This window comes from Macaca thibetana, chromosome 16 (genome assembly GCF_024542745.1).
Source record: "Macaca thibetana thibetana isolate TM-01 chromosome 16, ASM2454274v1, whole genome shotgun sequence".
In the NCBI taxonomy this organism is placed as follows: domain Eukaryota; kingdom Metazoa; phylum Chordata; class Mammalia; order Primates; family Cercopithecidae; genus Macaca; species Macaca thibetana.
The window spans coordinates 72681573-72697327 of record NC_065593.1 but is presented as its reverse complement, the minus strand read 5'-3'; the positions used below and the strand labels follow the sequence as shown (position 1 = coordinate 72697327).

General features: G+C 51.8%; 1 protein-coding gene across 1 annotated transcript in view; it reads left to right on the top strand.

Annotated features, from left to right (window-relative positions):
* CACNG4 (calcium voltage-gated channel auxiliary subunit gamma 4) overlaps positions 1-15755 on the top strand; it is a 69153-nt gene that overhangs the window by 39870 nt on the left and 13528 nt on the right. The window contains exon 2 of the mRNA XM_050762485.1: positions 15160-15243. Coding sequence (XP_050618442.1) covers positions 15160-15243 — 84 coding nt within the window. The remainder of the gene's footprint in view (positions 1-15159; positions 15244-15755) is intronic.

Sequence of the window (15755 nt, the reverse complement as noted above, 5' to 3'; positions counted from 1 at the left end):
TTCTTAATATTTGAAGTGAGTGGGGTGAAGTGGATGATCCCAAGGGTCCCTTCTAGAAGTTTATGATTCTCTACTTTGATGTTCCCTCCCTTGCCCAGCCCCTTCAATTAAAATCAGGTTATTGGAGCATAACTTTCCAGAGATCTGCAGAGGCAAATCAATGGAAAAGCTGAAATCTGCAGAGAGCTGTTTCGCCCCTTACAGCTCCATAGTTGTTCCTCATTAAAAAAGAAAGAAAGAAACGAAGAAAGAAAACAACCACCACCCTTGGTACTGAAGTTTCATCTAAGCAGCAGTTATCAAGTAGATGCAAGGAGAAAAATCACAGAGACAATAACTGAATACCCATTTCCCTGTGTTAGGAGAGAAAGGGAGCAATTGGTTGGGGAAATCTCTCCGGCTCCGTTCAATTATGAATCTCGGCAGGAAGCCTGGAAAATCCTGGCCCACTCTGGAGCAAAGTGTTGGAGGAGGCGTGAGGCTAGTGCTGTGGGTTCTTGAAGAACTCGCTGAGCCAGATGAGGGATGGTGAGAGGGTGTAACCAGGCTCCCACCTCCCGCCCCAAGGGGCAGGAGGGGTTGGGGGGGAAGGAGCAGGGCCCTGAGGAGCCAGGGGCTCTGGGGCCCCAAAGCTGTCTCCAGGGTCCTCTTGGCAGGCATTTCCTGCAATCATGGCTCTGATGCAGGAGAACCCTTCCAAAGTCTTGGTTCATTGACTACTGGCAAGGAGGTTGGCTTTTTTTTTTTTTTTGAGATGGAATCTTGCTTTGCTGCCAAGGCTGTAGCACAGTGGCACGATAGCTCACTGCAACCTCTGCCTCCCAGATTCAAGTGATTCTCCTGCCTCAGCCTCCCCAAGTAGCCGGGATTACAGGCACCCGCCACCACACCCAGCTATTTTTAGTAGAGACAGGGTTTCACCATGTTGGCCAGGCTGATCTTGAACTCCTGACCTCAGGTGATCCACCTACGTCAGCCTCCCAAAGTGCTGGAATTACAGGTGTGAGCCACCGTACCCGGCCTTTTTTTTTTTTTTTTTTTTTTTTTTTTTTTTTTTTTAATCAGAATGGGAGAGAAACCATCATCTATGGGGACTCTTCTCCCTGCTGGCCACACATGGTGTGAGGCCTGTAGATGTCTCACTATCCATAGAGAGGACACACAGATGCTGAAAGGTTGAGTAGCTCAACAGTGTTTTCTGAGGACACCCTCAGCCCTTCAGGTGACTGAGACCTCAGAAGGCTGTAATACACAGGCCACAAGCTTCCACAAGCTTCCACGCAGAAAGGGGCTGGTGCTCAGCATCGTCATCCCCTGATACAGCATCCTTCCTTTCCCTGGAGCCCTGTGGTCTCTAGGGAACCCAAGCTTATTTTCATGTCTTAGAAAGTGTTGCAGACCTGCCCTGAGACAAGGAGTAGAGCCTGGGCTTTGGAGCCCTGGAAAAGCAGGTTGGAATCTCCTTCCCCCAGTGAAGGTACAGCTGGTTGGGGGTTAGGGTTCTCCCAGTTGCAAGCACATAAACCAACTTCTCTGACTTGATCCACAAAGAGGACTTTCTTTTTTTTAAGACAGGGTCTCAGTCCTGTCACTCAGGCTGGAGTGCAGTGATCTGATCTCAGCTCACTGCAGCCTCAACTTTTCAGGCTCAGTTGATTCTCCCACCTCAGCCTCCCGAGTAGGTGGGACTATAAGCGCGCACCACCACGCCCAGCTAATTTGTGTATTTTTAGTAGAAATGAGGTCTTGCCCTGTTGCGCGAGCTGGTTTCAAACTCCTGGGCTCAAGCAGTCCACCCACTTCAGCCTCCCAAAGTGCTGGGATTACAGGTGTGAGCCACCATGCCCGGCCCCAAAGAGGACTTTATCAGAAGGATGTGGAAGGGTCCCAAAGGATGGAAGGGAGAGCTTAACAGCCAAGATCAAGGAAGGAAAGAGGCAGGAGCCTCTATAACTGGCATCCTGGACCACTCAAGAACACCCCTTTAAAAACTCTCGAAAGTCCCTTGGTCCATGGGTCTCCTCTGTCTCTGATCCAAAATATACACTTCCAAGAGAACCTCTGATTGGTCCAGCTTGGGCCAGAGGTCTGCCGAGGAGCCTTGGCTGGGGGCAGGGCCATGTCATGCGGCCACTGGGGGAAGTTCTGTGTGAAGGACTCATTCCCAGAGAAAGGGGCTCCCGAGGGGTACACCCCTGAGGACCATCGGAACCTCAGTATGGGTGTAGTGCAAGGCAGACGGCCCACTCCCTCTCCGCCCACCTTCTGCCCCTCTGAATCACCACACAGGTGCCCACAGCTCAAGATTCTTAGAGTCCAGGACCCAAAGCAATGCCTCTGCTTACCAAACGAGCTTTGATCTCCAGGGTCCAGGTTCACAGAGAGAATTTGGAGGTAGAAATGGATTCTCTCCAAGAATCCTGCTTCCTATGGGAACCAGAATGGGCTGCAGACAGGCCTCAGTCCCCAAGTGGATTTTGTACCAGAGTCCGGTGCTGTCTCCCTTCGGCTGACCACAAAGGTGACTTCTCTCTCAAATCCTCCATTGGCCCCACTCCAGGCTGCTCCATTGAAAGGAAACACCCTTTCGGACCTTGTGGTTCCCTGAACTGCTAGACACAGGTGGGTCTTGGGGACAGGGCTCCTGCCCCCCTGCCTGGTTCTATAGACGAGCTGACAGAAGGGGCAATGGGCCCGAGTCACTATGGAAGCCATTATAAGGCAGGCTGACTCCAAGGGGCCTGACACCATCCCATCAACCACCCCTCCCTGCCCGGAAGCCTCTGGCAGCCTCAGGAAGCTGCCAGCCTGAAGCCAGAATTGATGTGTGTCCCTTTTCACGAGGCACTCCACCATGAGGGGCAGCGATGAGGAGAGAGCTTGTTCCTTCTGGGTGAGCAGGGGCTGCCATGTCCAGGCAGCCAGGCTCCTCTGGGGCTAAAAGAGGCCACCCAAGGGCCCCAGGGTGGGATCTGAAAGCCCTAACAGGCCAGATGATAGCAGCCAGGCTGGGGACAGAATGACAGACATTCAGAGCCTGGAGGGTCTAGAGCTCTGAGCATGAGCCATGAGTTTTCCAGCTTCAGGAAAGCTCCCAGGGCACCTCAGCTGATGGCGTGAAATCCAGTCTCCTTACAGGATGGTTCCGGCTCCCTCTAGGACTGCAGTCCCACCTGCTTACTCAACCTCACTGCTGTCCCCGTCACCTCCCCACGCAAGGTCCCTTCCAGAAGCTCATGCCAAACATGCCTCTGGGCTTTGTCTCACTTGGGCTGCCATATGCCAAGTACTACTTACTTTGTGTGAACCCCAGCCACTCCCCAAGCTTCCCAGACACTCCATTCAGCACTTGTCCCTTATTCTTTGAAATTCCACAAACCTGCTCCTTCTCTCATAGTGTCACTGGCTCTCTTGTTCTGGGTAATGTGCTCACTCACCTCCCCAGCTAGGTCATAAGTTCTCCCAGGCAGGATCCACGGGACCTGGTGTCAATCAATGAATACCAAACTAAAAGAAAGAATGGGCAAAGGATTGAGTGGGTGAACCTTGTTCACCTCAAAAGAAAAACCCCAAACAGATTCTAGTGGGACCATGAGGCACCTCAGTGACTTTAAGCTATCAAAGAAGAAACGAGGCTGGATGCAGTGGCTCACACCTGTAATCCCAGAACTTTGGGAGGTCAAGGCGGGTGGATCACTTGAGGTCAGGAGTTCGAGACCAGCCTGGCCAACATGGTAAAATCCCATCTCTACTAAAAATATAAAAATTATCCAGGCGTGGTGGCCGGCGCCTGTAGTCCCAGCTACCCGGGAGGCTGAGGCATGAGAATCGCTTGAACCCAGGAGGCGGAGGTTGCAGTGAGCTGAAATTGCACCACTGCACTCTAGCCTGGGCAACAGAGTGAGACTCTACCTCAACACAAACAAACAAACAAAAAACAAACCCAAACAGATTCTAGAGGGACCACAAGGTACCTCAATGACTCTAAACTATCAAAAAAGAAATGAGCCTGTGTGAATCTTTTAGCAGGTGCCAGTGATAGTTGTCCTCATTTGCCCAAAGAAACTTCCCAGACTCTGAATGGCAAGCATTTATTATTTTTAGCCCCTCTCTTAACTCTAATTGGAACACAGTCTAGTCTAAAGACATCTCTGAGAAATGAGGAGTTGAAAACCGTATACTCACACTCATGACATCATCACAATTTAGCCTTCTCAAGGTGCCTTGACCAAATGGGTCTCATTGGGTCTCACTTGAGATTTGAAAGGTTGTAAAAATATTTCCCCCATTTTCCGAATGAGGAGCGGCTTCCCTGACCTCTACTCTGCAGCCTGGGCCTGCCTCCTCGGTGATGTGCTGTCGGAAACTCAGGACTCCTTCTAAGCCCTTTCCTCAGTTGTCACTGAATGACTATGGAAACAGAAAGCTTCAGAAGGGCAGAGACCGTGTCTGTCCTGTTCTCTTCTTATATTATTGATTATTGTTCTAACAGAAAAAATTCCAAATGTATAATGCCTTAAACATGGTAGGAGTTTGTTTCCTGCTTATCTAACAGTCCAAATGGATGGCCCTGTCAATGGACATCTGTGTTCCACAGAGTGATTCAGGGACCCAGGCCTCTCTCATCCCATGGCAGATTGGGAGGGAGTGGAGATGTAGGGCCACCCCCACTGCTCTTGAGCCTTGTCCAGGAGTGGCTCACATCACTTCAGCTCACATTTCATTGGACAGCTGGGTCACAGGCCATCTTGAACCGCAAGGGAAGCTGGGAAATACAGTGTAGCCGTGTGCACCGTAAGAAGAGGAAACAGGTTCTAGCAAGCAAAACACTCCACTACATCTCTGAGTCCCCAGCATCTCACACACAGCAAGTGCTCAATAAATCTAAGTTCAATGAAGGAACCAAAGGTCATAGTGGCTTACCAGTGTCTCATGGAGAGCCACCAGCAGGTCAGGAAGCTAGGGCTCCCTGAGAAAGCCCGACCCAGCCCAGACTGCCTCTCCACGCCTGAAGTTTCGCTGCAGGAACCCATGGAGAGGTTTCCCAACAGCCTAGCTCGCTGAAGCTGGAGAGAGGCCAGCCTGTAGGAGACCAGAACGTGCCAATTAGGAAATCACAGTTATTAGGGGGTTTCTTTGGCACTCAGCATGGAAGTGGAGGAATTACTAGGGGGACCTCTAAGGGAGAATTGTGGGGAGCAGGGAGCAGGGCTGGGCAAAGAGCTGAGGGGTGGGGAATCAAGGAGCGTCGAGTTTGTCAGCAGCAGCTTGTAGCACTGGCTGGTGGGCCTGCCCAGCATGTCTGCTCTGAACCCTGGGTTATGGGTTAAATTGCACCCTACCTCATCCCTACCAAAAATTTTTATGTTGAAGTCCTAACCCCAGTACCTCAGAATGTGACCTGATTTGGAGACAGGCTCTTTACAGAGGTAATCAAATTCAAATGAGGCCTTTTGAGGCCGGGTGTGGTGGCTCATGCCTGTAATCCCAGCACTTTGGGAAGCCAAGGTGGGTGGATCACTTGAGGTCAGGAGTTCGAGACCAGCCTGGCCAACCTGGTGAAACCCGATCTCTACTAAAAATCACAAAACGTAGCCAGGCATGGTGGCACATGCCTTTAATCCCAGCTACTCAGAAGGCTAAGTCAGGAGAATCACTTGAATCCTGGAGGTGGAAGTTGCAGTGAGCCAAGATCATGCCACTGCACTCCAGCCTGGGTGACAGAGTGAGACCCTGTCTCAAAAAGAAAAAAAATGAGGCCTTTAGAGTGGGGCATAATCCAGTATGACTGATGCCCTTATGAAAAGGGGAACTTTGGACACAGATACACACACACAGAGAGAATGTGATATGAAGAGAAGGCAGAGATGGGGTTTATGCTTCTATAAGCCAAGGAACGCCAGAGATCACCAGCAAACACCAGAAGCAAGGTAGAGTCATGGAAGTGCTTTCTCCCTCATAGCCCTCAGGAGGAACCAACCGCATCAACACCTTGAATTTCAAGCCTCCAGAACTGTGAGGCAATACCTTTCTGTCATGAAATCCCCCAGTTTATGGTACTTCGTTAAAGTAACCCCAGAAAACTAATGCACCCTGCGTCTCTGTGCTGGAATGATCTTGGCCAAGTCACTTCCATCCTGGCCTCCAGTCCCTCTTCTGAAACTACGTCCAAGGACAGCAGCCAGTGTCTCCCCAAACCAAGAACATCACTTGCCATTGCGCTGGGCTGCGTTTCTTGGTTTTATATCTCCTTGCTGCTCCTATCCCATGCAGTTCCCTTTAAGAAGGATGCCTCCCTGGGCCTTCCAACCTGACGTCACCCCCTCCCTTAGTCCATTCAGGCTGCTAACAAACTATAAAATATAGTATATATATAGTATATAACAAAATACTGTAAATTGGGTGGCTTACAACAGAAATTTATTTTTCATGGTTCTGGAGGCTGGGAAGTCCAAGATCAAGGTGCTAGCAGATTTGGTGTCTGGTGAGGGCCACTTCCTGGTTTATAGATGGTGCCTTCTTGCTGTGTTCTCACGTAGTTGAAGGGATGAACGAGTTCTCCAGAGTCTCCTTTAAAAGGACTCTAATCACATTCATGAGAGCTCCACTAATCACCTCCTAACATCATCACCTCAGGGTTAGGAGTTCAGCATATGAATTTGGGGGTGAGGGACACAAATATTCAGACTACGGCATCCCTACCATGGAGACAATAAAGTCCCATGTCCTCTGCCCACCATGCAAGACCCCACCCGCATCCCAGCTCCTTCTGCCTCTACCTCCCCCATCACTGCTACCCAACCACACCAGGACAGCTGTGGTTTGGGAACCTTCACACCTTTGCCCCGACTGTCCCCTTTGTTTGCACCAGACGTGGTGGTGGTGCCTTCTCTGCACACATCAGCCCTTCTCAAAAATCCTAACCTTGCTCCCCAGCCAAGCTCTGCCTTTGTGTCCATGCCTACCCTCCCTGAGTACTCGCTGTCCCAGTGGTGTGGGACCCTGGGTTGCCGTCCCCGCTGCTTCAGCATCTCTGCCTGCTAGTGAAGGATTAACGCAGCCTGAAGCATCAGCCGATACCCTCAGCCCCAGAGTCTAATCCTAAGGAGTGTTGGGGACACATGCTTCCCCATGGTGCTGAAGCCACACAGAATGTCTTAGAGCTCTGAGAACAGTCTGTGTTCTTCTGCCTCCCTGGTGTGCGAAGTAGGGGCACAGACTCTGAAGCCAGGCAGCCTGGGTTCAGATCCCAATTAGGGCACTTAGTAGCAAAGGGTGTTAGCCTGTCTACCATATACGGTTAGCATGAAGATTAAGTCAATAGATGTCAGGTGTTCAAAATAGTGCCTGATACATCATAGGTGCTAAGTACAGTAAATATTTGCTGTCACTCTTACCATGAGGACAGAGCTCTTTCACGCCCCCATCACCTATCAGCCCAGCTAACGTCCTGCTACCCCTCAGTTCCCCACCATGAAGTTCCTCCATGAAGTCCCAGGCAGGTCATTTCTGGGATGGTCTGTAGCCTCCTGGAAACACAGAACCCTCCAGTCTTTCTAGGCTGTTCCCTTCCTTCCTGTGGAAATGGGGTGGTGTAGGAGGGGGCCAGGTTCTGAGGAGCTCTGGGAAAACCTTGAGGAGAAGTAGTCGTGGCAGATGGTTGGCAGAAGGACAGAGAGACACAGGCATGCTCTGAGCTCCCGCAGCGTGCCCCTCTCTAAGACACAGACCTGGTCCATTTGGCCCTTGGACCAGAGCTGTGACCCAAGTACAGCTACCCCCTTTCACAGTGTACAGTCCAGGGAAAACTCTCCAATTTGGAGTAGTTGGGAGACGGCTGCTTTAAATTATGGTAAAGTTCACATTGATGGCTCTCTAGAACAATACATGTTGTTTGATTATTTTGCAGTTCCTAAGTTAATTCAACCAGAGTTGCTGGGACGCTTGGCCCAGGTATGGTCTTCACCCTCACTGCCTTCTCTGGTCTGTGTGGCCTCAGTAGGTGTTCCTTGATGGTCCCTGGACTGAGTCTGGGGTTCTTCCCCTCTCCTCTTCTAGTGTTGCCTGGAGAGAGTGGGGATCATGGGGGATGTTCTGAAATCACGTATTATCTGAGCAGCCCCCACAGGGGTGTGTGTTCCCAGAAGTGGACTCCACACCTTCATCATCTCAGCTTTGAGCTCGGCCACAATTTTAGGACAAGAGTCCGCAGCCTAACACGCCGCAGACCCCTTCCCCTGCCTTCACGCATGGCGCCACCTGAAATGATGCTGATATTCATTTATTTTATCTTCTTGTGTCAATAGCACCCCTTTCCCTGCTCCACCAGAATGAGAGCTCCGTGAGGGCCAGACTCCGTCTTACTCAGACTGGCAGCCCCAGCGCTTAGAACATTGCTATGGACTCTGTAAAATGCTCTTGAGGAATGAATGAATGAGATGAGATGAGATGAGTAAACAGTGACAATACTGTCGAGCAATGAATGATTGAGTGATGAGCAAATGGTAAAAGTCTGTTGAGAATTAATGAGTGATGCATGAGTGAACAAGAAAGGCCCCACTCAGTATCATCTTCTACTTGCCCTCTTTCCTTCTCTTTCCTTTTTATGCACATTCGTCCCCTCCTAGATCCTAAAGGGGCGTTGTGCTGCTGGGCCGCCCTCTCCCCAGCTTCGACAGCCCCAGCCAATTCGAGGCTGCCTTCTTTCCCAGGGCCTGGAGACTCCCAATACCTCGCTCTTCATCACCTGACAGTTGCTTCCTTGAAGCTAACCCGGCGCACCTGGTGGCTATCTGGTTTCGCTTCCTGTTCTGTCTTGGGGAGAAAGACCAGCTGGGCCTCACCGCCTCTAGAGCCCCAGCCCTGCATCTATAGAGGATTCTTGGAAAGGCTGCATCAGGGTGGTATGGAAGGAGCACTGGACAAGGAGTCAGGAGGCTCGATTCCAGGGTGCCACATGCAGAGGACCAGGTGTCCCCTGAGCCTCCCTTTCCTCTTCTGTCAAATGGGGCAGAGAAGACTTTGTTTTACAGCATAGGGTAGAATGCCTAATTGTTCTGCTGTGAGCCTTGTGGAAGCAGATCTTTCAACATCTCTAAGCCTCTTTCTCCATCTTCAAAGGAGCCTTATTGCAGAGATGAAATGGGCTGAAGCATGCAATACGCCCAACTTTCATGGTAGCTTGAACCCAGGGCTGGCATACAGGGGGTGTATCTTGGGTGGCCATCCTAGGGACCAGGCATGGGGGAGAGGAGAGCCAATGCAAAGGTGTCCTGAGCTGATGATCACCTGGCTTGGTCCTGCTGGGACTCACCCCTTCAGAAGCAGTGTAGAATGGACTTCAGAACTGCCCACCAAGGGACAGTGTTTGGGGACGTTTATCCACCAGCTCCCATCCCATTCTCCACTGTTCAAAGGTTTCCCCCAGGGTGGTTCATCCCTCAAACTTCCAGTTGCGCACGCGCGAGTGCAGAGCGCTTCCCGCAGGCAACATACTAAGTGCTGTGGGTGGAAAGCAAGAAGTAATTGGTGCAGCTGAATTGAGGTGTCAGCAGGTTCCACTTGTACAGAGCTGGTCGTGGCAGCCATGTGTGACTGGGGTCAAAGATAGGCCAAGAGGTACGAGGTGGACAGAAGGGTGACCATACACTCTCAATAGGTGCCTGTGGCATCTGTGAATGTTTGTGAGGATCAAATGAGGTCATGCTTTTGAAAATGCATTGCAAATGAGAAAGGATTACATGAATAGTCACCATCAGCAAGTCGCCCTCTGACATGCTTTTCTCCAGGATTCCCTTAATGACAATGGCCTCAGGTGGCCCATATGGAGGCTTAGTGTCCCTGAAATGGCTCATAGGGTGACCAGCTTGCCACGTTTGCCTGGACTCTTCCAGTGTTCCTATGTCCCTGGAACCCATCAGGTCCTGGGGGTTGGTCATTCAACTGTACTTGGGGACATGACCCCAAGGCATGACCTTCACAGAGGTCATGGAAGGAGAAGCTCAAATGCTGCCCACACACCCTCCAGCCCCCAGGGTTCACACCTCGCTTCCCAGCTCCCCTGTCCAAGTGCATCTGCTGTCATTTCAGACCCATCACCTCATTTTCACTTGGAATCAAAGAATCTGGTCTCTTTTCTTACTTTTAATGGTTCATTTTCAGATACTGTAGAAAATTCAGAAAATACAGAGGAATGTAAAGAAGAAAAATTTAACTCGCTCATTACTCTATCGCTCAGAAATAAAATACTGGACACATTTGGGGATATACCTTTCCAGATGCTTCCTGTGCCCACAAATATATACTTTTAATGAGGCCGGATGTGATGGCTCACACCCGGAAAACCCAGCACTTTGGGAGGCCGAGGTGGGTGGATCGCCTGAGGTCAGGAATTCGAGACCAACCTGGCCAACATGGTGAAACCCCATCTCTACCAAAAATACAAAAATTAGCCAGGCTTGGTGGCATGCACCTGTAGTCCCAGCTACTTGGGAGGCTGAGACAGGAGAATTGCTTGAACCCAGGAGGTGGAGGTTGCAGTGAGCCGAGACCATGCCATTGCACTCCAGCCTGGGCAACAGAGTGAGACTCGACTCAAAAAAAAAAAAAAAAAAAAAAAAAAAAAAAAAGAAATATACTTTTAATGAAAGTATCTCCTGATACGTGCAGATGAAGAGATTATACACGTGTGCACATAAGCCTGTACCTACTCATGAAGGAGCACGCACACCTGTGCACACACCCCGTGCCTGTTATTTACAAAATAGTCATAGAATCTTCAAGCAGGACTGTCCCTCTGGTCCAACTCCTAGGTTTTCTAGATGAAGAAGTAACTTGCCTGAGGCCGAGTGACTAACAAACTCTCACACTAGTGGTCTCCTGGCCCTTGGGAAGGCGAGGGCCACAGTGTCTCTGGGAACACAGCCCAGCAACCCCTGTCTCCACCTCACGACCTCAGCATTCCTGCAGCCCAGCCAGTCAGGATCTCACAATTAGCCACCCTAACTATCACTTAATAGCTAGCACAGCAAATGGCCCGTGTGTGGAGAGCGAACACGTGTGAAGTGGATTGAAAATGGCTTTCTCTCTTACTCCTTGCACCAGCCATTAATTTTCTCCTTACTAAATGCCCTAGGCCAACGCTAACGAAATTAAATTTGACAGGGATAAATGTGAAGTCCTTAGTGCCAAACATTCTACTCCACAAAAACAGATTCGGGGGAGGTGAGGCAACTTTTGTGAAAAAAAAAAATCCTAGGAGACCGAATCAACAGTGATACCCAGTCCCATTAACAGAAGCATGGAGTCCAGAGAAGAGGAGGAGAAAGTGCCAGTGTAGTTTGAGCTGGTCGGACCCAGCCTGAACGTTGGGTTTGGTGGTGGAACTATGCCTCCAGGCCCTGAGAATTGGGAGCAAGCCCAGAGGAGGGAGCCAGGGGGATGTAGGCACTTGAAACCATCAGTAAAGAAATGGCAGCTGGGCACGATGGCTCACACCTGTAATCTCAGCACTCTGGGAGGCCGAGGCGGGTAGATTGCTTGAGGTCAGGAGTTCGAGACCAGCGTGACCAACATGGTGAACCCCCGTCTCTACTAAAAATACAAAAATTAGCCGGTCGTGGTGGTGCACACCTGTAGTCTCAGTTACTCGGGAGGCTGAGGCATGAGAACTACTTGAACCTGGGAAGGAGAGGTTGCAGTGAGCCGAGATTGTACCACTGCACTCCAGCCTGGGCAACAGAGCAAGACTCCATCAAGGAAGGAAGGGAGGGAGGGAGGGAGGGAGGGAGGGAGGGAGGGAGGGGAGGAAGGAAGGAAGGAAGGAAGGAAGGGAGGGAGGGAGGGAGGGAGAGAGGGAAAAAGGGAGGGAAAAAGAAAGGAAGGAAGGATGGAAGGAAGGTAGGAAGGAAGGAAGGAAGGAAGGGAGAAAGGAAGGGCTGAAGGTGTTGACCTAGAGAGGATGTTTAGGGGAAACATCCCTGATTCTTGGCTCTAGGGACAGAGAACAATCTCATTCACTCTCCACGGGGCCAAAGACAACTCGTGCCCTTCTCCACCGCCTCGTTAGTAATAGCTGGAAACAACAGGTGTGCCTCCGTGGGTGAATGATGAAACAAACAATGCTGCATCCATGCCTCAGAATTCTGCTCAGAATAACACGGAGCAAACTACCCGTACGCATGACAGCTCAGATGAATCCCAAGGGGGTTAGGCTGAGTGAGAACAGCCAGTCCCCAAAGCTTACATTGCTGGATGACTCCATTTGTAGGAGAGTCTCAAAATGACAAAACTATTGACATGGAGAACATATTCCTGGCTGCCTTGGGTCAGGGAGGGGACGGGCAGGAGGGCGTGGGTGCGGCTGTGTGAGGGCAGCACGGGGGCTCCTTGCAGTGACCGAGTGTTCTGTATCCTGACTGTCCACGTCAGTGTCCTGGTTGTGATATTGCACTACAGTTGTGCACGATGTTGTCATGGGGAGAAGCTGAGTATAAAGGGTACGTGGATGGTTCCCGTATTACTTCTTACAACTGCCTGTGACTCTACAATTATTTCAAGACAAGTGTAATTTTTGTAAAGATGGGCGGAACCCCACGCGTATATACGTGGAAGGGTGTGCCCACGAAGGAGGGTCTGAGAAGACACACGGTGGACTTGGCAGCCTGCCGCAGCACAGCTAATCAGGAAAGACAGACTCCTTTTTCTTTTTCAACCTCTTATTGCCACTTGTCCCACCGTGCATGCGTGACTTGGTGATTTTGCTTAGACCCATGAAGTAGCCAAAAACAAGGTGTGTGGGGGAGGGGAGGAATGGGGGAGGGAAGGCATGGGAGAGGGGAGGAACAGCAGAGTTTGGTTTCACCCACCCACGGCTGGCAAAATGCCTACTCCAGGTCTCCAGGAACATTCTGAGCCTGCCGTGTGAGAGCCAGGAGTGACAGGAAATGGATCCAGCCCACTCTGGCCTCTGTGTCCCCACCCCACCACCCTGAGGCCAGCCTGTCTTGGCGTTCCTTCCTCTTGCTCACAAACCGTCATGGTTCTCCACCAATTCAGCCACTCATGAAGGAGCGAGGGTGGGTGATTTCCAGATCCAACAGCAGCGAACCCCCGCTCTGAGCCACCACCATGGGCCAAGAATCACCCTGAGTGCCTTTCAAATATGACGTGGTGTAATTCTAAGATCCCCAGGGGATAAGGGCTGTGGCTCTGCCCATTCTACAGATGAGAAGACCGAGGGATTAATAACTACGTTGTTCGTGCTGGATCCCATGCAGAGGACATTCCTAGCACCACCTCTGAGACCCTCCCTCTGCCTCCCCACCATCCCGCCCCCCACCACTGGCCCCCAGGGCCCATGGACCTTCAGGAAGCAGGGTTGTCACTGAGCACCCCAGCTTCTTGGAGGCAGCAGCTGAAGGGGCTCAATGGAGGAAAGAACTTGGGGACAGCAGCCGGTAACCAGCTTCTTGGTGCCCAGGGGGAAGGGCGGCGTGCTCCCAGCTCACCAGCGACCTCTCCTGGTTGGAAGTGTCAGAGGTGGGCGAGCACCCGGACCCTGCCGCCAGGACTGTGCTCCTGACTGACCAAGGCAAGGTCGGGTGCTTGCAGCCGCTGCAAAAAAGGAATTGGCCCCAGTTGGAAACTGCCCCAGCATAGGCCACTCGGGTGTCAAGATGAGCTTGCGGCTCCTGGGCTGCAGGAGCGGGGGCTGACCTGGGGGAAGGGGTTTCTGGCATGGATGGGACATAGCAGCAACACCCTGTGTCCCTGGCAACCGATGTCCAGTTCTGTGGTGGACATTCTCAGACTTCAGGGAAGCAGAGGACTAGGAGAGCGGGGCAGAAGATTCTGGATGGGAGGAGTGGCCTGTCCTACATTATGAAGCTACCCAGGGGGTCTGGCCCCCCACCCCATGAGAGCCACTTCTCAAAGAGTAGGGAGGAAGAAACCAAGCAGGAGATGGGCTCAGCCCTTCTGGAAGTTTCTCTTGCTCCGTCTTCTCTTCCTTCAATCACACTGAGTGAGGGGATTGGAATCTGCACCAGCTGTGTACCTTAGGAAGAAGTCACCATAACTGTGGTTTTTTGAGTTTTTTTGAGACAGGGTCTGACTCTGTTGCCCAGGCTGGAGTGCAGTGGTATGATCTCGGCCCACTGCAACCTCCACCTCCTGAGTTCAAGTGATCCTCCCAACTCAGCCTCCCGAATAGCTGGGATTACAAGTGCACCCTACCACATCCAGCTAATTTCTGTACTTTGAGGAGAAACAGGGTTTCACCATGTTGCCCAGGCTGGTCTTGAATGCCTGGGCTCAAGCGATCTGCCCTCCTCAGCCTCCCAAAGTGGTGGGATTACAGGCGTGAGCCACCGCACTGGGCCATAACTATGGTTTAAGAGCAGGAAAGACACAGACAAACTTCAACCCCACCTTGCCTTCGCATGTCTTGCTCCTCTGCCTGGAAAGCCCCCTGAACCCCATTCCCAGTGGGCAAATTCTTCATTTTTGTTTTGAGATGGCGTCTTGCTCTGTCACCAGGCTGGAATGCAGTGGTGCGATCTTGGCTCACTGCAACCTCCGCCTCCTGGCTTCACGCGATTCTCCTGCCTCAGCCTTCCGAGTAGCTGGGACTACAGGCATTCGCCACCATGCCCAGCTAATTTTTGTATTTTTAGCAGGGACGGGGTTTCCCCATGTTGGCCAGGATGGTCTCGATCTCTTGACCTCGTGATCTGCCCGCCTCGGCCTCCGAAAGTGCTGGGATTACAGGCGTGAGCCACCGCACCCAGCCTGTTTTGATTTTTTTCAAGATGCAGCTAAGAGTCCCTTGGGTAGAGGGATCCAACCTCCTGCTTACCCGGGGCAGCTCTGCCTGGCACCTCTTATCTCAATGGTTATTCATGCTAGGTCCCCTTACTCTCACGCGCGTCCACCCTTGGACCATAACTAGGGTCACCTTTGGGGCTTATCTCTCCCTGTGTAGCCGTTCTCTGTGTGTCTCTGCTGTGCCCCCACCAGTCTGGGACGCTGGAGCCTTTCTTCTCTGTCTGTCCCCAGGACCTGCGCAGAGGCTCACACAGGCGGCAACTGTGTCTGGAGTGAGTGGATGAGTGAAGCCAGACAGGATGTACAGTGTTCTTTTCTTCTCGTTCCTTCCAGGGGTCTATAAAGGGCACTGCTTCCGGATCAATCACTTCCCAGAGGACAATGACTACGACCACGACAGCTCGGAGTACCTCCTCCGTGAGTGTCAGGAGGCCTGGACTCTCTTTCTGTGGGGAGGGGGAAGGCTGGGGGGGAGGCGGCCGAAGGAAAGAGGGACACTGGGCGTGGAGAGGGTGATTGTTTCGGGATGCTCCGCTCACTCTCTTGCTCATTCAGACATCGTGAGTTCGGAGGATGGAGTTTTGCTCATCACTGCCATGACATACTGGGTATCTCAATGGGGTTATTTGGCTGCCAGGCCTGTGCCCTGGGGAGACAGGCCTGGGCAGAAAGCCTGCTGGGCGTGGCTGGCTTCGGAGCTACTGATTGGCTGGAGCTGGGGCTGGAGCAAGGGAGGTTAAAGATATAGGCTCTGCCCAGGCTGGGTCTCCCTGAGGGGTGTGGCACCCCAAGCACACTGGGGTCTACCCACCCTCTCCTGCATACTCTCTTCCATTCCAGTCTTGAAAAAGCAGATACAGTCATACACCAAGACAGCCTCGTGGGGTGCTGGGAGACCCAGGGCAGAAGGCGAGGAAGGTGCCAGGGAG